We start from the raw sequence: 22,327 nt of genomic DNA, 5'->3' as shown, positions 1-22,327 counted from the left end.
CATCTTGACAACCTGTGACTACTTGTCCTCATCTCACTGAGACTGTCATGGCTCAGGAGTTAAGAGGCACAACCCAGTCTTCAGTTGTCTTTCTGCTTTATCTGACCCCCACCCCAACCCCTTCCAGCACAAGGAAGAAGAGTAAGAACCTTCCAAGTAACTCCACAAAGACAGCAACCAAATGAGGATGCAAGAGAGCAGTTGTTCAAAAAGATTTTACTTTGTGATCTGTCAAACAGCCTCATTCTCAGTGCAGGTGATCCCTCCTCTCCAGGAAACAAAACCAGGAAAAGGGGAGTCTTTTGTGAGGTCTCAGCCTCCATAAGGCCCCAGGGAAACCACACACAGTTCTGAGAGTTGATGGGAATCCCAACCAAGACTAGGGTGGGTGGAAAGGCAGTGACAAGAGGGATGGGTGGTCACCATTCAGGAAGCTGGGGGTTGGAGAACCCTGTCCTTAGCCCTGCTCAGCTTTAGGGCTGCCATGTGCATGATGGAGGAGGAGGAGGAGTGAGAAGATGTCTCTCCTATCTTGAAGCACCCCTTGTCCGGGCATGGCTTTCATTCTGCTCAGGGCTCAGGTGAGAGAACAGGAAATTGTTGGGGGCTGGCTACTTCATAAGGTGCTGCTGCTGGGGCCCCGGAGTCCAACACCACGGACAAACTGCTCCAGCAGGCCTCCGATGGCACCAGAGGGACTGGGGGCTGCTGCTCGAAGCCCCACTGTGCTGCTGTATGCGGCCAAGAAAGCTGAGCGTACTTCCTGCAGCCGAGTCTCCCGCTCACTCAGGGCTGCAAGCCTGTGGGGAAGGAAGGAGGAAGAATGAATGCATCATGCTGGGCAGGATCCAACACCCTCATCCTCACACCATACTACCTATCCTTCTGCCTTTGCTAGCACAGGCCGGCACTCGTCCTGTGGCCATACTACCCCTGTAGTTCAGGCCCTAAACATCTGGCCTTGTTCCCCTCCATAATCTTTCCTCTCAACTCTCAGGCTACTGTTCCTACCTAGAACCAGCATGTTTTAATGGTGCAATGGGGAAGGCAGAGGGGTGGGGGAAGGTGAGCAGGAGGGAGTTTGCCAACTGTTGGCTGCCATTCCTCAGTGAGAATAATATGAGGCACAAATCTAAGACTTAAGGAGAGACCACGAGATGAGGCATCAAGCCTTGGCTGACCAAAAGCTTAGCCTTCTTGAGGCCAGGACCTGGAGCATTCGGGGAGAAAGTTCTTGGAAGTGTCCTGGAGAGGCCTGGGTCCTCAACCGGAAACCCCTGAGGCTTCAGCTACATCTTTAGTCAAATGTGTTCCCTAGGGAAAGAGTTAGCAGGGTGCTGGCTTTTCCAGCAGGATTGCTGTTCTGATTTTGTTTGTTTTTCCTTCCCTGGCCTCTGCAGACATTGATCACAGAAGACGGGAAGCCCCTCTTCTCTCCTTGGCCTGGAAATACAAGTCAAGAAGGGGAACAAGTAAAAAAAACAAACAAAAACCCCCAAAGGGGAACAAGTGCATGAAAACTCAGGCTTATCAAAGAATGAATTCCATGAGGCTATTTGACACTTTGAAAGGTCTTTAATAGAAGAGAAAAGACCTGAGGTACCAGCCACACCCAACCTATGAACTAAAAAGTATGCAGTCTAGGGGTGAGAGGGACATGGGATCAGAAGAAAGGTCAGGAACTCACATGGTATTCACCCTAACTGTCCCCTGGAGGGCTTTCTCCAGGGGTCACAGACCTATATGACACGAGCCCTCATGTTCCCATCCACCTAAAAATCAAGACTAGCCCTGACCACTGACACCAAAATTTCCCCCGAAACCAATCCCTGTGCAATCCCTCCAGCGAATTTGTCAGAAGTAGCAGCAATGTCTCCAATTCCCAAGCCCAAATGACTTGTACCCCAGGGCCTGGGGGAAAGAGATGGAGGTATGAGGATAAATGGCAGTCCTGGGGTAGGTATGGGGAGAACAGACTGAAGGAAAGTAGACTGGTGCGAGTGGTAGGTATGAGCAGGTGACTAAGTGTGGGAGAGAGAGAGAAGCAGCAGGTTCTAGGGTGAGGGAAAGTCAAGTAGCTCTTGCAGCAACACTAGGAAAATGGAGCTGATACTGGATACTGGATTCCTGCAATACCGTGAAGAACTCCAAAGTCTGTCTTGGCATTTGGGGGAGTCATGTGTCCCTAGATCTTCTTTACTCTCTAATTAGGTTTCACATAGGCTGTAGGCCATGTGTTCTTCTTCAGCTTTTCCTTAGAGCATATCATGTAATTCAGATTAGTGGTTTGTATTCACAGGGAATATCCAAAGGTCCATACGTGTGCATTCTCACTGCCCCTTACTTCTGGGAGGCAGAAGAGGGAGGGATCAGCCTATTTAAGAGATAAGAAAATGGGAGCCCAGAGAGGACAGGTGATCTACTTGAGGACACACAGCAGGTAAGGGGTAGGCAGGCAGACATACTCGAGTGCCATTCCCTCTCAAGAGATGAGCTAGCAGGCTCAGAGAAGTCAGGGCTGACACCCCAAGACATAGCTGGCAAGGCAGAGCAGCCAGGAGTTTGACTAAATTTCTCTGATAACAAAGCCCAAGCACTAAATCGACATACTGTATGACCTCAGCAGGAATCAACCCTGACCCCATCCCTACACTGCAATTTTGGAGGCCATGAGATCACATAGAACCTAGCTTTCTTCTGGGAACCACCCAGATCCTGGGGGTTTGCTAGGAGCTCAGAGAGCTGCCCGTTTCAGTGGTTAATGCCAGGTAAGTGAGGGGTGCCATCAAGCAGGGGCAGAGATGTCTGCTTCCTCCAGAGATGGCTCTTGGGCCTATTCCATCCTGGAACCCCAAGGTCCAGCCTCTGCCTGCCCTCAGCAGGGATCCTTCTTAACGCCCCAGGGCAACTCGCCTCTGACCTGTCAGCTCTGGTGGGTTATGAGCCAGATTCTGGTGGTGACAATGAATCCCTAGCACCTGAAGTTCATTCAGCCCGTTGTGGGGAGGAGAGGCCCTGTTCCCCAGGCCACTAGAGGCTCTACCCGGCCTGACACCCATGAAGCAGTAAAGCAGGCAGGGGGCAGGGGGCTGCCACAGAGGCAGCCACTCACTCAAGCGGACATACTGTTAAGACTTGAAAGCCCAGTACTGAAGCCTTAAAGGGAGAGGATTTTATAGCCTTGGGACCTGGTATCCCCATCCAATTTTCTTTCCCGACTAGAGGTAAAAGCAGAAGACAAGAGGAGGAAGGGGATGGCAACTCGGAGGAGCACGTCCCTTGAGTTGACCTGGCTCCATTCCGGCTGTGGTCTCCACCATACACCTACCTTCACTACCCCACTGTTCTGATTTCAAAGGATTCTTCATGTCAGGCAAAGCCTCGGACAGAAATAGAACCTTCCATAGTTACAGTCCAGACAGCTTTCCCTCAGGGTGTGCCCCGAGGCACCTGTGGACGAGTTTCGGAGGCTCAAGAGAGTGAACACACACCGCAACACACTTCCTGAGCAGCCCAGAAAGCCTCTTCCATACCTCAGGAGTCCAGGAGCAGTGAGGTATACTTAGCTGAGACACTGGGGTGGGGCAGGGATCCCGGGCCAGCTGCTGCCTCACTCCTTAACCAACACTCCTGATGGCTCACCAGCTTCTGATACGGGCAGGGGAGCATCCTGCCTCCTCAACAAGACACTTACAGACAACTGTTAGGGAGCTCATCCGGGAAGCTGAAAGGGAGAGAGGAGTCTGTGTGCAGGACAGCCCGTTCCTGAATACTGCCACAGCCTGTTACCATCTGCCAGCTGCCAAAGTCTGTGGAGAGAGAGGATCCGGGCAGGGGATGGTCCACTGATCTGGGGCAGAGAGGAGAGAGAGGGGAGATGATGCATAGTCAGTCATATGCCTGACAGGGGAGGCCCTTTGGAGGGGTTGGGGTGGGGCTATGGTGGTCCTGGGCCATAGGCTCAGCTGTGAGGACAATGCTTCGTGCAAAGACTTACAGAAGCAAAAAAAACAAGAGCAAAGCAGAATGAGAAGAGGTGAGCCAGCAACCAAAGCCTCAGGTCAGGGCATGCCTGCCCCGGTGGCTGACACAGCAAGTACAATCTCAACAGCACCAAAAGGAAGGGAGCAAGGCCGGATGCCCTAGGAACCAGGGAGGCAGGATCACCTCAAACACCCCTGGCATGCAGATGGGCAGGGTGGGCAAGGCAGAACCCAGGGGCCACTGAAGTCTTATCAGAGCGATGGGAGAATAAGCTTCCTGGAGACGGTGGAGGGTGGTGACCTAGACTGAAGGGTGAGGTGATGGGAGCCCTGAGGCACCCCCCACCCCACACACAGGCTTTCTCTGCAGCACCTTCCAGGAGCCATAGTTTGTATTCACAAGCATCAACCTGGCAAACTCACTGGTTATACCCTAAGGGAAGGGATGAATCAGGCAGGCAACCTGACAGCTTCATCGGGCCTTTTTCAGATGGAGGTTTGGGCAGTGCAGGGAAGGGAAAGCTGCATTGGGAATCTACTGCGGCCACCACCTCGCTGACAGCTAACCTCTACTGTCTCAGGGCAGTAGCCCAGTCACCGGGGGTGGAGGAGGAAGGGAGGAGATAGGAAGACATCAAACAAGGCCCTTTCATCGGCTACCCCAGGTCTCCATCCCCAGAGGTACATCATCTTTGATGTTTGACCCTTTATTCTTTAATTCAAGAATAGCACAAAAGTGCTTCTGTAGGGCCCCGGAACAGAGAACCATGAAGAGTGGTACAGGGGGTGGGAAACAGAGACATTCACTGACCTTGGCCCACCCAGTTAGCTGGCATCAGTGTCTCCCAAGTTTGAGGCAACAGCCCTCATAAGTGGCCACCCCAGCCTCATCCTCAAGCAGCTGCCACCTGAGTGATACTCTGGCCAGGTACTGCAGCTCTGGTAATCGTTAACCATCCTTATCTTAAGAGACAAAGCGAGAAATGGCAGTCCAGACAGGTGAAGACACTTACTGCAGGTCCCATGCTAGTGAGTCCAAGAAGAGATTTTTAAAGCCAAGTTTGATTACAGATTTGTCCTACAACAGAACCACCTTGAGACCAGGGAAGACAGATGGTCTTCTACGTTAAAGCTGCCATGGATAGGAACCCCCTGCAACACAGAGACTTCCACATTCATCATTCCTGCTCAAATCTGGAAGGTGTGTGACGGCATTAGGGATGAGAACAGGACATGGTTGGCTCCCTGGTGGAAGCCCCTCATGCCCCACAAAGCAGGGTTTCCTTGTTTCTAAACTTGGCAAGACTCAAGCAGTCTGCAAATCAGAGAGACAGCTGCCCAGGATGGGCTATCACATCACAGTCTGGTAGTTTCCCTGTGCTTCCTCCAGGTTATGCTGGGCCTTCAGTCAGCATAACTCGACTGAGGTCAGCCTGGCTCCACAAATCTCATCTACTGTTGAAACAGGGCAGATTTTCTCTTCCAGTTTTAGCAGTTTGTAGGAAAACAACTGCTGAACACCAGTGTTGAGGAATGGAAGGGATGCTGAGTAGGATGGGGCACTCCTGGGGCTGGGAACATGGGAGGTTTCTTATGTTCTCTGTACCCCCCGCCCCCAGGCTATGAGAGACTCAACTACCAATGGAAAAATGACAGAAAGATGGAATGGGAGGATTCCTGGTCCCCTTGGGCTAGTCACTTCCCTAGCAGCTAGCAGTTAGCACCACCAGGCAAGGAACACATTTGGGGGAGCCAGGGGATAGCTGTGGAATGAAGTAGGCCATACAGAGAGCAACAGGGTATCACATGCTACATGGGTGATCCCAGGGGACATAAAGCCATCTCAGGAAGCAACCAGCTGCAGACAAATCTTCCAATTTGAGGCTTTTGTCAAAGAAAGGGTTGCAAAGCAATTGTTCAGCTCCTGGGTTTGAGAGCAAGGGACTATACTAAGCAGAAAGGTGCTCCTAAGTGCCGGTCTGGATTAGCTGGCTGGAGGGGACACCTAAAGATGAAAGCAAACAGTCACCAGAAGTAGTACCTGCACCTGCCTAATGAAAGAAGAAAAACTTTCAAGATAGTCTCAGTACACGGGTAACTTAATCAGCTTTATTAAGACCCCACACTCTACTGCCCTGCATCTTTACTCAAGCACAAACAAAGCGGGGGGGCAGGGGGCGGGGCGAGGCAAGACAGGTCTGAGTTCTAGCTCCTCCAATCTACCTACAAGGCCAGAAGGAAGATGGGGCCAAGCTACCCTCCAACTGGAGAACTGTGGAGCCGATGATGCTTCCAAGGTCATCTGTCCACATCCCCAGGTCAAGGAAGGCTCACACCTCTGCCCAGGAGACTGGATTTTTGGCAACATTTCACTCCCTTATCTGGATACAGCGTAGGCCCCTCTTTATAGCACCCAAAGAGCTGCAACTCCCACTCCCCGCCCCCACCCCCCCTGCCGGACACCCAGTGTGCACAGGACTCAGGGAGGTTATCTTTTAGCTAGTCCTCTTTGGAAAGAGGTACAAGAATACCCACACAAGCAGAGGTGGCCCAACCCACACAGCTGAGGCATGAATAAACAGGTCTGCCCTGCGGCGCCTGGCCTGGCCTTTTACCTAGATGCCTAGTGCCCTGACATGGCCCATATGCCCTCAGATACGTGAATAAGGACTGGTCCTTCACCACAACTACAGTTTACTGAGCATCTGTGGAAAGGGTGAGTATTTACTGTGTGCCAGATACTTAGTTCTACTATCTCATTTAAACCCAAACTTACAGAAGGCAGGATCATCACTTAAACTTTAAAGGTGGAATGAAAAAACTGAGCTCAGGAGGGAAGTGATTTTTCCAAGTCGCACATAGCTAGGAGTGGCCAAGCTGGGACTGAAACTCGGCCCAAACTAGCCCCATAGTATACTGATGTTCCTTCCTCATTAGGGGTGGTAGGGGCTTCAGGGATTGGTTCGGAGATGGGCACATACTCTTCAACTGGCATAAAGCAGAGAGCTTGTGATTCATGGTTGGAAAGGGGTTCCTCATGTGATTCCTGGATGTGAGAAAGGAAGCAGGGTGCCCAGGAGTGGCTGTTCACCATTAGGGAAGCTGGCTAGAGGACAGAGCTAGCATGTGGAAGGAGGCAAGGGGAAAGAATCACAGGAAATTGGAGTTGGAGCCTTAATCAGACTACCTCTGAAGGTCATATTTCCACTGGACTTTTCCATAAGAACCAACAGTTTTCCTTTATTGTTTAAACCTGTTGAGATGGGTTTTTTTTTGTAACTGCACCTGGAAACACCTGAGCTGACACAGAAGGCTGGAAGGACCTTCTAGGTCCTAGAAGAACTAGGAAGAACTAGGAAGAACCTGGGAGTTGCCTGTCTAAACCTCTTGATTACACAGATGAGAAAACAGAAACTGAGAGTCATCAAGTGACATGTATGAAGCCATGCGAGGAATGAACGTTTGAGCCAAGACCGAAAATCCCAAACTCTGAGGGGGCCTGGAGGTCCCCTCTAATCTACGCCTACATCTGCCAACCGCCCGAGCCTCTAGATAATGGTCCCAGAGCCTCTGCCTACGTGAATGCTGCCAGGAATGGAGCTTTAGGGAAGATTCCTTCAGTTCAACAAGTTCCTGAACTCACATGGCAACTGACTTCAGAGATTGCTAGGGCAGCATTTCTTACCGCAGTTCGAAAAAAAAATTAAGGAAAAAATGATCAGTTTTCCCCAGCCCGGACTTTAAGCCTTTAAACGTGGGTGGGTGGGTGGGTGGGTGTGTGGAATTTAAGCCTTTAAACATGGGTGTGTGGCGGGGGGAGAAAGAGAGAGAGAGAGAAGGAAAGAGCAGCAGCTCAAATATTTTAGGACTCTAAGCGTCCTTTTCTGGGTCTTAAGCTGGCAATGCCTTTAGGACAGAGCTTACTGCTTATAATGAGCAGTTGATATGTGGTGGAAGATGGGGAAGAGAAGCTAGCTGGGCAACAGAAGTTGCTTCCTATGTTTCTACTTAGCTATTCAACCAGACTGCTAGGTGTCCCTTAGCCAAGTTAATTTGCTCTTTAGGCAGCTTAGCTTCAAGCTGGGCTCTGTGGTGACACCATCCCTCCTTGGGCATGGACAGGACTGTGCTAGCCACCTCCCACCCCTAAAGATGTCTTACTCTGGAGCTGAGACCAACGCCACGTGGGGCTGAGCCACTTACTAACCAGAACCCTGGGAGGCTTGTGAGCTCAGAGCATCAGCCCTGCCTCTTCTCAGCCCCCAGCCCTGCAGCTGATTAGAGATTTAACAATGTTCCAGAAATGTAGCTCCATCAGAAGCTGTTAAAGTGGCAGCTAATGCAGCAACAAGCCACCAGTCTTCTCAGAGAGGCGCGTGGGGCTGGGACTGGGTAAGAATTGGCACCCCACAGAACTTTTTTCCCAGACCAACACCTACTTCTTAACTTTGAACAAAGCTTTACTGACTCCTTTCATAGGGAAGTCCTGCTTTAAGAGAAATACACTTACAGAATTTGGAGCATTCGAAACCCAAAGACTTCAGGTAATGAGGGGAATTTCAGCTGTCACAGATAGCTTTACTAAAGGGTTTCTTTCCATACAGTTCCCCCCACTGCATTAAAAAGCTCATTGGCTCTTGTTACCTAAGAGAGGCAGGGAAGCTAATGACAGGATCCCTCAGGTACTTTAAGATAAAACAGACTAAATTAATTTTAATGTTAATGGAAAGACATAATTAGAATGCTCCAAATCTGAATAATCTAGTCTTTCAAAAGCTCTGGCAAACAGGCAGCCAGTCCAGAACCTTGTTGCCTGGCCAGACCGGTCGAGCTCCAAGCAGGCATTCCCAGAATAGACTGGCAGAGCCAAACACTTCAAAGCAGCCCAGCCCACGCCCCTCCGAGGCCTCGTGCCCCACTTTGGCCCAGCTACCCCAGCCTCGACCAGGCCAAGCACACAGGGCTGAAAGGCCAGAGGACACCCCCAACCCTCCTCTGTCTCCTCAGGGAGGGGCCTCTGCAGCTCTACCGGGCCAACCCTAGGGCTCTGAGCCACCAAGTGCAGGCAGAGACCCACTGGTGAGACTGAAGGAAATGGTCACCAGATTGGGAAGGAGGATCCCTTGGCAGGAAGAAGGGAATAATAAAAAGCTGGGGTGTGCGTAAAGGGGATGAAACCCTAGCAGTTGGACAGTGAAGGCTGTGGCAGGGCCCGAGAGGAGAGGAGGGCTCTCTGGTCTCGCTCCCAGCTGCCCAGCAGTGCTGCACAGGCAGGAAAGGAGGGGGGGGCCCTGAAGAAGGGTTCCAGCCCGGAACCGCGGGGGTCAGGCCATGCCGCCGCGGCCCCAGGGCAGCCCCGAGGAAAGCCGGGCGTGTAGATGTGGGTGGAGTGGCAGTAAGCACACACAGAGGACAGGACCGAGCACAGGCAAGGGGGCTTGTCGACCTGGCACCATCTCTGCTCAGCTATCTTCACCAAACCTCCTGCGCGGTCAGAGTCCTGGTCTTTGTTTAACAGACTCAGCAACGCCACGGGCAGACACCGCAGCGCTCCGGGTTGAAGGGCTCACCTTCAGAGGTGAGCACAAAGGACTCCTCTGGTCAGTGCACTCCGTGGGGCTCCTACTGGCCTAGAGCGGACCTGCTCTGCCGGCATGGGGAAGGTGTCTTCCTCCATTGCCTGCTGTTTGCCCATGGAGAAAAGCCAGGGGGTGGGGGTAGGAGGCGGGCTCCAGAAGTTTCAGGTCTTCCCTCGTAACATGACTGTGACTCTGGGGCTCAGTTTCCTCACTGTTAACAGGCCTGCTACAAGGAAAAGACCTGAAACTTTTGGAGCAGTCCATTTCAGAGCTGGGTTCAAATCTGAGGTAGACTCCAAGGCTCACACTCTTTATGCTAAATGCCCCCTTTCTCCTTGGAATTTATCAAGGACCTCATAAGTCACACTCTGCACTTTGTTCTCTCCAGAAGGGCCAGTCTCAAGACTTTAAAAAACAAAGCAACTCACAGGATTCTTTCTGTGTGGGTATGATGAAAAAGTGGTATGGGGTCCTCCAGGAAATGCTTTCCCCAAGTGCCAGACCATCCCTCAATCCTAAACCCCTGCCCAGTGCTCAGCTTTACTCTCTTCTAGGGAACACTATTCCTGCAGCACACTCCAGCCACACCTGTCCATCTGGCTGAGCACTTCTCAGGTGTACAGAGTCTCCCAAGGTTTGCCTGAGCCACACATATCTAGCCTAACTCCCTGTCTGTTCTCCTCACTGCCCTTCCAGTTCAGACATGGAATGTGAGAACCAGGGACTCTGAAGATCTGGGTCCATCTTGTTAAGCAGAACGTGAGGGCCATGAAGGCCAAGACCCGCCAAAGGCAATAGGGGGAGGCAGCCCTGACCCTCTGCCCATCACACTGCAATCAGTACACCTTCTAGATTCCCCATCTGCTAGGGCTCTGGGAAGGAGTCTCAAATCATTCTACAAACCAGCTCTTACACAAACATTAACCCATCCTCCAAACAGGGGTAGGCCTACAAGCTTGTCAAACCCCTCTGCCTCCTGGATACACTGCCCACCAGGCTGCATGCCAAGGCACTCTGTCCCAAGACACCATCTTAAGACACCAGCTCAGGGGCTGGAACCCCACTCCCCAGGCTTATTTAAGAGGGAAGTGCTAATCACGTCCACCATTAGGGGCTTTGGAGCTCCTCACCTGGGTTTGGGGACCTCCAGGGGACTGCTACCCATCCTGAAAAAGTCAGAATGGTTTGAGGATGAGGAGCTGGAAGACTTGGCTTCCCCCAGCCCCTGGTGGGAAGGCAGGCGGTCCTCCGAGGGCTGTGGCCGGTTCCAGAGCACGCTCTGTGGAGAGGACGAGTGGCTCTTCCTCCTGCAGTAGAAAGAGTAGGGCTGTTGGCCAAGGGGCCTACCCCAGGCAAGCCCTCTGCCCACTTTTACCAAATGTCAGGGCCCAGTCCTTACTTCCACTGGGAAAATGCTACATGGGGATGGGTATACATTAGCACTGCCTCAGGCTTGGCCATGAGCAGCAAGGACTGGGTCTTCAGAAAGGGAACGTAACATCCAAATAACGCTGTGTCGCACTGGCCTCTGGGTACAGGCTAGATGCTTTACAGCTCAGTAACTGCCCCTCCTTCCAAATGCAATACAAAAGTTTGAGTCATCTGTCTATAGAGATAGAGTCATCAGATTCTCAGGAGTTCACCCTCAAATAAGTTCCCAACTCACCATCATCACTTTGAACTCATTGTTTTCTTTTCTTCTAACTGGCCCCCCACCCCCCAAGCAAATGATACAAGGGAGCTCCCCCAGGGAGTCTCTTTAACACCAGCCTCCCCTCACTCCACCCTGTCTGCCCAGCCCTGTGGCTTCTTTCTTCATCCCACAGGGAGCCCCAGCCCTTTATGTTCCTGGGCCACCGCGGCCAGTGCCCCTCACCAACCAGATGGCTGGCCTCTGAGGGCTAGGAGAGACAGCAGGGCATGGAGCTGTGCTCTCAGCCCTACTGTCGGGGGCCCCCTTTGTTCTTGGGGCTCCCTGGAGCTGGTGGCCCTGGGCCACAGCTGTGAGCAAGCTTAGTTCCAGCCTGGCCCCTCACCAAGCTGCCTGAGTCTGTGCTCCTGCAGGGAGCAGCTCCACGGCCTCATAGGTGAAACTCCCGGCGGCTCCCGGGGAGCTCTCCATGACCAGAGAGAAGTCGCTGCCAAGGCTGGTGGTGCTGCCACGGTCCTTTCGTCCTGAAAGAAGCAAGTGCCATTGGTTAGCACATTATCTTCTCACACTACTGGTCCCCTAGCTCTTCCACACCATACAGCTGGAAAGAAAAGTTTCTAGAACAAACAGTTCCTGTGTGGTCTATACTCAGAAAAATGCACAGAGGAAGGGAAATCTGCTGGGGCCAATAACTCACTCAGCATACAGATATCTTCCAGAGTGAAGCCCGCATCCCGGGCTGGCAAACTCTTCCTCCTGCAGACAGAAACCAGAATAGTGAATTACATTCAGTCTTCCCTGTTGTCTCCATACCCAGCATGCTGCTTGCCTGGGAAAGAAGCTCCAACTCACTGGCAAATCAATGAGACAGATCCTACCCAGAGTGTTGCAAAACGTCAGGCCACTTCTGAAAGGCCAGCAAAGCCCAACTCCTCCCTTTCACCTTGGCCCCTCAGAGTTCAATCTGGCCCCACACACCTAGGAGCTTGGATTTGGAGCCAAGTGAACTCAAAGACACCAACTCTCAGAGAGGTTGTAAGGCAACTGCCAGGCAAGACTCCTGTGTTTCCCAGGCTGGAGGCAGACTGTTCCACAGTGGAGGGCTGCACAGAGATGCAGACACACCTCTGCAGCAGCCCAGGAAAGGGCAGGCAGAAGAATCTGCTGTCTCAGTCAGACTGTGGAGTGCTGGGAGTCCTCCTGTCCCTAGGCTGGCTTTCCCTGGCAGCAATGTGCCCTGCTCTCCTAGTCACCAGAGACCACTCCTTTGTCCCACAGTCTTTCTGTTAGTATGACTGCAGGCTGACCCCAGGCCTGCCTCATGGGCAACAGAGCCTCTTTCCCCACTGGCTCTCACCAGGAATCCCTACCCTGGCCTCAGAGGGAAGGCAGGGTCGAGACACCAACTTGCCAAGCATGCAAGGAAGCCAGGCAGGGAATCAGACAGTGAGTGAGACCCTGCCTACTCTTCCCAGAGTGGCCCTTCCCAGAGTGCCCTGCCCAGTGTGAGAGAACAGGTCTCTCCTCACCTCTGTGTCTTCAGAGCAGAGAACTCCTCAGAGATGATATGCTTCAAAAAATTGAAGCAGAAGAAGAAAATCTGAAGAAACCAAAAAGCAGCATACATGAGAAGACAGCTTTCTCCAAGGAGAGGAATCTAAGTGGCTGAGCCCCCAAGAGAGGGCAGCCAGCCACCTGGTCAACCCTGATGGACAACAGCCCTGCCTCAGGGACCCTGCTGGATATTCTGCTCTATAAATGGTATAAATGGGTGGGAGAGGGTTTGGCAGACAAGGTAATGTGCCTGGGTTAGGGAAAGGAAGGAAGGGAATGTGTAAGGGTAAGCCAGTGAGTTTTCAAACCATCTTCAAATTCAACATGCATGTTCTCAAGCCACTGAAAAGGATAAAGAGAATGGCAGCTTTTTCCCTCAGCCTCTCCTAAGGACCCCAAGGAGAGAGGCTAACCAGGAAGAACAGCTGGGAGAGAGATTTGGGGGTGAGGAGATTAACAGACACTGCAGGAACATAATGGAAGGGAAAGGGATCAGATTTTGCAGGAGGAACACCCAGAAATGGTGGTTCAGAAGAACCAGGGGTGAGGGGCAGCCAGAGTCTGAGGTGTGCAGAGGCAGGAGGCGGCTCCTGACCTCTAGCTGCATTCCCACCGCCTCTCTCCTCCCTTCCAGCCAGTGCCCTAGTCAAATGGGCCCCCATGAAGTGCACACAAGGCAGTCTCTGCAGTTTTTACACAAACTCCCCAGTGATTCTGAAAGGTGTGGTCCATCAAACCCTCACTTGGATAAACACCCACATGGTATCCCAGAGCCCCATATGATTTCCTCAAACAAACACCGCCCCCTCACCAAAAGGGAGGGAGGGTGCCCCAGGTTAGGTCAGTACGAAAATGTTGGGTTACATAAAATTAAATAGGTGTCTTCACCACAGACTTTAGTCTTTAATATGCTAGTGTGCTGTGAACCTCAAGGGCCGGGGAGGAGGAGAGAGGCCGTTTAACAGGCCTCTGTTTTGTTTGTCTGTTTTAAAGCATCAGCATCTAGAGTGTCTGGTAGGGGTAAGAGAAAAGCCCACACCCTGAAAACCAACCCTTTGAGCTGAGGAGACCCTCTTGTTTATGATGAGAGACGGCCAGGGTCTGATTCCAGACCCCACTGGACTCGGCCTCATCCTCTGTCCAGTTTCTGAAGGCAGAATCTGGCTTGCTCTGAGGGTGGGGGAGGCTGCGTGGAGGGCAGAATGTTCTGGAGCGCCAGTCTCAAAATGAGAGGCTGCAAAAGGGCTTTACGTGCTGATTTCAATGCCAAAGTCACTGCTTCTGACAGAGCTCATGGAGGCCCCTGAGGAATAGGCTTATGAGCTCTGCAGCCCCTGCAGATGCGATAAGCACTCCGAAGAGATCTGGAAGGGGAGAGGAGCTCCTGAGGAGCCGCTGAGAGGGAGGAACAAAAGGAGGAGGCACAAGATAAGATGCTTGGAAAGAAGGCAGCCTCAGGAGGGTGAGAAAGATGCTTCAGGAAAGGGGAGGTGGGGTGGACAGAGGGCAGAAGAGAAAGAGCTAATGCTGTGTGACAGCTCCCACGCTGGGCACCTAGACTCATTCTCTTTGTGAGGCAGCATGATCAGCACCAGGAGACTCAAGGTGAATCACGTTACTCGAGGTCACCAAGTAATAGGTGGGACAAGCAGGGTTCAAACTCAGGTCTGACTCCAGGTCTGCGTGCAGGGGAAACAGCCTGAAAAATAAGCGTACCACAGAGGCCAAGGCTGCGAAAAGCAGAAAAGGCTGGGGTACAGAGAGGGCCGAGAGAGGAAGAGCGGACAGCGCCCAGAGAGTAAGGAGCCCCCGGAGGCCAGCTGGCTGTGCCCTGGACTGGTGGGGAGCAGCCGGGCAGGACCCTGCTTGCCCTGCTGGCCCTGGGGCTTACAAGTTGCTGCACAGGTGTGAATAGGAGAGAGAGACAGGGAAGAGCCTCTGGGTTGCAGCTGTAGGGCTGAGGAGCCGAGGAAAAGGCTTGTAATTTGGTTCTGTAACTGAGTGCAGAAAACAAGGTCACCTGTGAGAAAGACGGCAGCCAAAGCAAGGAGAAGCGGACTGACAGCCGGAGCTCAGGGCAGCCGTGTGGGCAAGCGTTATTCTCTACTGCACAGGACAGGAACGGAGGCTCAGGATGGGGGCTGTTGTGCTGGTGCTTTTGTGGCCATGCTGCCCGCTCCCTGCACGCACTGGGCAAGGAACTGCCCCCTAAGTGTGGATGCCAAACAGGACGTCATGCCGTTGTTCTCAGAGCCCCGGCATTTGCTCACAGTACCCACCTCCTCTCCTTTGCTGAGCCGATCTACCAACATGTGCCTGAAACAAGAAGGCGAGGAGGTCAAAGCGAGCAGCGCCCCAAGACGGGAGGGCAAAGGGGGCCTGGAGTTACAGACACAGACCATGGCTTTGGCACCACAATCTCAGGCGGGGCCTGACAAGCACCTTCAGTCTTTCCCAAGGAGGTGGGATGGTCTTTACCTCTAACCCTGTCACAGGAGCCACCACATCCAGATACACACAGAAACACTGTTCCCAAGGCATGGTGCCCACCCAACAACCTGACATTCCCCGAAGGCTTACCCAAAGAGGAACCAGTCATAGGCCACGGTTAGGTAGAGGATCTCAGCAGGCTTCAGGGATGTGTGGATAAGCCCATCCTGGAAGAGACCAGAGAGACATGCTAAGATTAGAAATATGACTCCCCATGACAAAGCCCCCCTCCTTGTCCCAGGAGCTGAACTGCAACCACAGACCCAGTGACAACCGGGCTGCCCAACAGTCCCTACAACAGCATTAAACCTAACACTTGCTCTGAACACGTGGGGTTCTTCATCCCAAATCTCTAATTTCTGGAGGCACTCCTAATGCTCCCAGAGATCTTGGTAGATGGCCTCAGCAAGCTCCCTGACCCCACGGCCCAGCCCATCCATACTCACAGCCCACAAGGAAAGGCGTAGGAGAGAGATGAAGAGGGGGGTCCGATCCCAGCCTGAGATACAGTGTACCAGCAGCCCGCTGTCATCTACTCAGGAACCACACGACAGGAAACCCAGAAGCAAAGCAAACATGGGTGCATGAGAAGAGGACATGCCACCACCCTGGTCTGGTGTTAGAGAGCCATGCCACCCCTAGTCTCCCTCTTCCTGCAGGGCCTCCCCAAGAGTCTTCTCCCACCTACTCCCAGAAAGAGGTGGGTGGCAGGCACTTGTCTCTGTACACAGCATTTCTTCTTCTTTCTTCTGGCTCCCTTTCTAGAAAAGCAGTACTGCTTGGGTAGTACTGCCCAGGTCATTTAGGTGGGGCTGACGTGCATATCCCCACCCAGCATTTCTCAGGGGTCCCTACAGGTTATTTTGGAGGAAGACAACTCTTCACTGTGCAGGGCTGTCCCAGGAACTGCAGGACATTTGGGATTCTTCGCTAACCACGCATCAAATGCTAGTAGCCTTCCTCCAGTGCCTGTTAACACCCATTTTTCCAGAAGCCCCCTTCCTCCATGTTCCTACAACACCCACTTCCCCAGAAGCAGTACTGTCCCAGGTAGAGAACCACTGCTTAACTCCAGAGGTAGGCATGTGACGTTTTTGCACACCTGGCCACAGTGACTGGTTCAAGGATGGGCACTTGACCCAAAGCGGGTTAATGAGCATGAGCTCTGGGACAGAGGTGCGCTCTCTCTCTCTCTCTCTCTCTCTTCTGGGGGAGGTCAGATGGCAGGAAACAAGAGTGGTTACAAAGCTAATGAGACAGCGGGTATGAGAAACAAGGGGATTCTTTGTGACATTTCTCAGGCACCTGGCTTTGCTTTGGGGCGTTCTTGGTTATATAAGCTAATACATTTCCACTTGTTTAAGCAAGAGCAACCCCACAGGAGTCTTGACTGGTATCGATGAGTTAGTCAGCCCACCCTAGAGACACTGAGCATGATGGGCCCATCCAATCAAAACAGCCAAACCAGCTGGAGTACCATCCGGAGAACAGGCCCTCTAGGGACTTTCATATGTGCCCAGTAAGAATCCAGAACTGATTTTCTCTCATCTTTCTGAATTAGAAGAGGCAATTCCGGCCCCACACACAACACTGATGATCAAAGGTCAGCTGACCTAGTGTAGAAACACTGTGCATAGTTCAGCTGGTAATGAGCTCACAATTTTGTTTTCTAAGGTTTTGAGGAATAAATTCCCTTGCCAATGGCCAAGGGAATCCCTAAATCCTTCTCCCATAAAGCAAAAGGCAGGTGTGTGACCCCAACAAACATATTCATGGTATCATGACCTGGGAATACCCAGAAGGGCCAATGGCTTGAGGGTTGAGGAGGAGGCAGACTCACCATCGCTGTTAATTATGGAAAGCAGCAGTTTCAAGTAGTTCTGTGTTTGTTGCACCAGGTCCCAACTCTGTTGACGAACGATAAAAGGTGTCTAGGAATCGGTATTTCACTCAGACTGGGAACTTAAGGTATTTACGAAATAAAATCCAAGAGTTATTCTTGGGCAACAAGTACCCCAGAATCTTGGTCACAGGCCTTAGGCCCTAAATCCCAGATAATTTGAGATTTCACTCCCACGCTAAGAGCTCCTCTCACCTCTCCCTGCACCCTCACCCTGTGGGCCACCCCTACCCGGCATTCTAACACGATGTGATGGTGAGCAGTGGGAAGCCATGCAGCGGCCTGGGCAACTCACAGCCTCACAGCCAGCAGCAGCCACACACTAGCCTTCTCTAAGCCCTGGGCTCCCAGCATGGCTGTCCAGTGAGGTTAGAGAAGCAAACAGAGCCTTGAGCCCGTGAGCACTGGTGCCAAATGGAAAGAGCCATTCTTTCATCTGCAATCACATCACAGAAAATACCAACCTTCAACCTCCTCATCAACCATGTTTCATTCACTTTTCACGGCTATTCACTGTATACTTTTTAAAAGGATTTATTTATTTATTATTATTATTTTTAAAGATTTTATCTATGTATTTGACAGAGACAGACACAGCGAGAGAGGGACCACAAGCAGGGGGAGTGGGAGAGGGAGAAGCAGGCTCCCCGAGGAGCAGGGAGCCTGATGTGGGACTCGATCCCAAGACCCTGGGATCATGACCTGAGCAGAAGATAGACGCTTAACAACTGAGCCACCCAGGTGCCCCTAAAGGATTTATTTATTTCAGAGAGAGAGAGAGAGTGAGTAGGAGGGGGAGAGGAGAGAGAATCCCAAGCACGGAGCCCCATGCAGGGCTCGATCTCATGACCGAGAGATCACGACCCAAGCTGAAACCAAGAACTGGACACTCAACTGACTGTGCCACCCAGGCGCCCCTGCATCCTCTGTCTTTTGATGAATAATAACTGCAGTCTGATTGGCAGACAAAATCTTTTAAAACAGGAGGTCCATGGCGGGGGGCAAGGGAATGAAAAACAAGAAAAACTGCAGAAAGTATGGTACTTCTGTTCTAGCCCAAGCTAAAGGTCTAGACCAGATGCTCTGAGAAACCGTCTAGTGGAATCCGGAATTCCATGGAGGGGCCTGAGCCAGTTTGGAGGCTCCTTTCCCCCCAGCTGGGGACAGCCTCCCTCCACAAGTGCTTACCAGTGTTCTGGGGCTGAGTGGAGAGGCCAGCGGGTGCCGGTGAGAGGGCACTTCCTGGGGGAGGGTGAACATGGCACCTGGAATTGGAATGGTTTTCCCAGGAATTGAGAACAGGCTCATTTACGTGAGCCTCGCCCGGGCCCTGAAGGGCTCTGACCTACTTCGGCAGCCCTAGAGACGGCGGCTGTAGCGCGCCACTCACAGTGTCCTTAGCCACAGCAGCACACGGGGCTCGGCGCTCGTCTGGCTCAACCTGTCACAGACACCGCTGCCAACAGATCTCCCCTGAGCCGGGATTCTTGCGGGTGTGGAAAAGCAGGAGAGGGGCAAGGAAGGAGGCAGGAGCCATGCGGCAGCATGAAGCCCAAGGTCAGGTAAGCCGGGGAGAGGCTGCAGTGGCAAGAGGGCAGGAAGTGACCAAGGGCAGTGGCCTGCAGAGCTCCAATAGCCATGGTGGCTACTGGAAGGGGACACCAAGAACCAAGCAGAGGCAGCAGATTCACTGTGCCCAGTGCTGGCACAGGAACCGCAGGCTGGGGAGCTCTAGGTTGGGAGAGGCCCAAAGTCACAGAGCTAATCTGAACCCAGCCCTGCCAGACCGTGAGAGTCACGTCTGTAGTCACATGCTACACCGCGGGGACTTCTCTGATAGCAGAGTCTGAAACTGAAGTTTGAGGGGACTGCAGAATGTGAGGGGGACCTGAGCAACACACTAAAATCTAGGCTCAGGACTAACTCTCTCTTCGTAAGTGCTCCATGAACAAGTCTCTGGGGACAGAGCTCAGCACCATGCCACTGCTTATGTGTCTATGCTTGGAGTACTCTTCCCCATGGCTGGCCAACTCCTACTCATCCTTCAAAGGCCCCGCCCTATTATCTTCTACTGAGTCTTCAGAAACCCCTGGTCAACACCTCTACTACCCAGGTGATGGTGATGCTGTTGCCTCTTTTCCCAGCCTAAGCCCAGTGAGGGCCGGAGGCTGTTTTGGAATCTCTGCATCTATAAGGCCTAGTGCTTTGGGACGAGAAGGCACCCACAGAATGTCACTTCTCTGACTGTTCGTAGGAGTAGCCGCCACTGGAAGGAGTCCTATGCCACAGAAAGAATGAACAGACCTCTAAGGAAATCAACCCTTTCACGGAGGGCAGCAACACCCATACATGTACTGCCAGAAGGGTTCCTGCACTTGGGAACATTGCTGGAGGCCTGGCCCTGGGAAACAGCAGTGTCCATGACGGTCCCAGCCCCCTAACAGGGCTGCAGGGGCGGAAAGGCAAAGTGAACTTCTACATGTGTGCTGACTAAAAGGAGACCTGTGAGATGGTGCAGGACCCTGTAACCGGCGAGCTGAGCCTAGTATGATCCATGAGGACCAGTAGGGAAGCTTCCTGAAGGCAGTGACATCCATATAAGAGGGGAGGGAAAGGAGACAAGTTTTTTCTGCCAGAGAGAACAGCATGTGCAAACCTGGAGAGCATTCTTCTGTTGAGAGGCCAAAAGGAGGTCAGTGTGGTTAGAGAAGAGGGAAGGGACGGCTAGTCACAAGCACAGGGCTGGGCCGTGGGGAGCCGAGTGGCCCACTAAGCGTCACTGGACTGTACTCTGAGGAAAATGGGACAGTCAGTAGCGCATTCTAAGGAAGGGGTGACAATGATGACCTTGTTCCATCATTTGAGTATTCCTATCTGCCAGGCCCTATTCAAATGCTTTACGTTCACTACTTCCAGCTCCCCCTCAACGGGGCGCCCGTTCAGACATGAGACGCACCCAGATGCCAGTGGCCTGGACTAGGCTAGTGGTACAGGAGATGGAGGCAAGAAGATCTGGAGAGTTTCACCAGGAGCAGAGATTTAGAGAACTGATGGGACCAGGCAACGGATGTGGCAGGAAAAAAACCCACATTTTGACTTTGAGCATCCGGGTGAACGGCTGAGGGCCTGGGGTGCTGTGGGTTGTGGCCAATTCCATTTCGGACAGTTTGAGTTTAAGGTGGTTGCCTGAAGGGACACTGATAAGAGGTGATGTAGACAGGCACCTGGGTGGCTCAGTCGTTAAGCGTCTGCCTTCGGCTCAGGTCATGATCCCGGGTCCTGGGATCGAGCCCCACATCGGGCTCCCTGCTCTGTGGGAAGCCTGCTTCTCCCTCTCCCTCACTTGTGTTCCCTCTCTCGCTGTGTCTCTCTTTGTCAAATAAATAAATAAAATCTTAAAAAAAAAAAAAAAAAAGAGGTGATGTAGATGTGGATACCCAAGAAAGGCATGGCCCAGAATCCCGGGTAGGGGAGAGCAGTGGGCTTACGGAGTGGACAATAGATGAGGTCACCTGGGGAGATAAAGAGGACTAACAGGGAGTCCTGGACACTCATGCTGAAGCGGCTAACAAGGCAGACCCCACACCTGGCTGAGGAAGAGGATGGGGGGAAGCCCAGTGAGACCAAGTAGCTGAGCAATACTGGAGAGGGGAAAATGCCCTGCCCTCCTACTTTTGTGCCTAGAATTTTATTAGCGTTCACTCCCTTGAGTTAACAGGCTAGCAGCCTACTTCTGAATTATCATCATTAAAATTGATCTGGCATTTCAGTTAAGAGGCCACTTTCATACCGTGATCATATTTGAACCTCCCCACAACTCTGAAATAGGTGTTGTCGTCACCACTTTTTGAGGAAAGTGAGGCCATTGCTCAAAACCACAAAGCCTTGACAGAAGGGCCGAGCAAGCTGGGGCCTAGATCCAGGGCCTTGATCTACTAAGCAGGACTCTTCCTCATATGCACAGGACTCCCTCCTAAAGAGACCTACATCCTATGCAGCATCAACACATTAAACCCCTATTTGCACCTTATTTGGTTAAGTCGTTCATCAGACCTAGTTTGTGCATAAGAAGAATGGTGCCAGAGGCGTGCCTGGGTGGCTCAGTTGGGTTGAGCGTCCAACTCCTGGTTTCAGCTCAGGTCATGATCTCAGGGTCATAGGATCGAGCCCTGTGTCATGCTCCAGGCTCAGTGGGGAGTCTGCCTGAGATTCTCTCTCCTCTCCCTCTTCCTCTGCCCCCGGTGTGCGCGTGCATATGCTTGCGTACTCTCTAAAATAAATAAATCTTAAAAAAAAAAAAAAAAACAGAATGGTGCCAGAAAGAAGAGTTAAGAGTGGCTGGAGGTAGGGCCCATTTGACACCTCTGCATACAACAAATTAAGAAGGAAACCTGCAAGTTTTGGAATCTCTGGGGACAAAGATCTGTCCACTCAATCTGTCTAGGTACTGCCGAGGACATGAGACCAGGGGATAGGGTTCCCCAACCCATTGCTTCTCCAGGCTTCTGCGGCACAACAAAAAACTGGCCTGCTCTTCTTCCTCACCTGCAGACAGAACACCTGCTACCACTCTAACTCATTCGGAGAGTTATGCAGTACCGACTTTGTAGTCAGGGGCTGGGTGTAAAAGATGAGCACAGCCTCTGCCTTTACAGACCCCTTACAGACCAGGACAACAAAGCTCAAGGTGATACGGGAGCACACAGCTGCCTAATCGGTGAGCCTGGCCTCTCTGCCAGAGAGAGACCTCAAGGCTAGATGGGAATTGTCCAGACCCAGGGACAAAAAAAGGGAAGGAAACAGGATGTTTCCTAGGCATGCACTGGCTTGGCTTCTCCGGCTCTAGGCTCCGTGCCAGTTTCTGTGCTGGGGATGCACAAGCTGGGGTTCCCCATCCTCCCGGAGCTCAGTCTACCAGAGATGGAGAAGCAGATCTCTACATCAGTGACTTCAGCTCAGTGGAAAATTCCATGGCAGATATGCCCAGGGTCAATGGGAATGCAGATAGAGGCATCCAAACTCTGGGGAGAGGGGAGAGGAGGTATGTCGGGGAAGTCTTCCTGGAGTGGACACGGGAGCCGAATCCTAAAGGCAGTGTGGCAGCCAGACAAGATGAGAAGACAAGGTGAGAAGTGGCATCCAGGCAGAAGGAACAGACATGGGGAAGGCA

The 22,327-nt window shown here is 52.3% G+C and overlaps 1 protein-coding gene across 4 annotated transcripts in view; it reads right to left on the bottom strand.

Annotated features, from left to right (window-relative positions):
* Window positions 1-199: 199 nt before the first annotated feature.
* MTMR14 (myotubularin related protein 14) overlaps window positions 200-22,327 on the bottom strand; it is a 46,248-nt gene continuing 24,120 nt past the window's right edge. For 2 of the 4 annotated variants that reach the window (XM_027585232.2, XM_027585233.2), the window contains exons 10-19: window positions 17,098-17,164; window positions 15,704-15,789; window positions 15,348-15,424; window positions 15,047-15,083; window positions 12,743-12,813; window positions 11,911-11,969; window positions 11,599-11,737; window positions 10,693-10,869; window positions 3,695-3,850; window positions 200-800 (exon numbers count right to left, since the gene is read on the bottom strand). In XM_027585232.2, coding sequence (XP_027441033.1) covers window positions 617-800; window positions 3,695-3,850; window positions 10,693-10,869; window positions 11,599-11,737; window positions 11,911-11,969; window positions 12,743-12,813; window positions 15,047-15,083; window positions 15,348-15,424; window positions 15,704-15,789; window positions 17,098-17,164 — 1,053 coding nt within the window. In that variant the 3' untranslated portion in view covers window positions 200-616. The remainder of the gene's footprint in view (window positions 801-3,694; window positions 3,851-10,692; window positions 10,870-11,598; window positions 11,738-11,910; window positions 11,970-12,742; window positions 12,814-15,046; window positions 15,084-15,347; window positions 15,425-15,703; window positions 15,790-17,097; window positions 17,165-22,327) is intronic. The other 2 variants (XM_027585235.2, XM_027585234.2) reach the window with 2 other exon arrangements.

The sequence above is a fragment of the Zalophus californianus genome, chromosome 1, assembly GCF_009762305.2.
Source record: "Zalophus californianus isolate mZalCal1 chromosome 1, mZalCal1.pri.v2, whole genome shotgun sequence".
Taxonomy (NCBI): domain Eukaryota; kingdom Metazoa; phylum Chordata; class Mammalia; order Carnivora; family Otariidae; genus Zalophus; species Zalophus californianus.
Note: the sequence above shows the minus strand (reverse complement) of the source record. Positions and strands in the feature narration are given on the sequence as shown.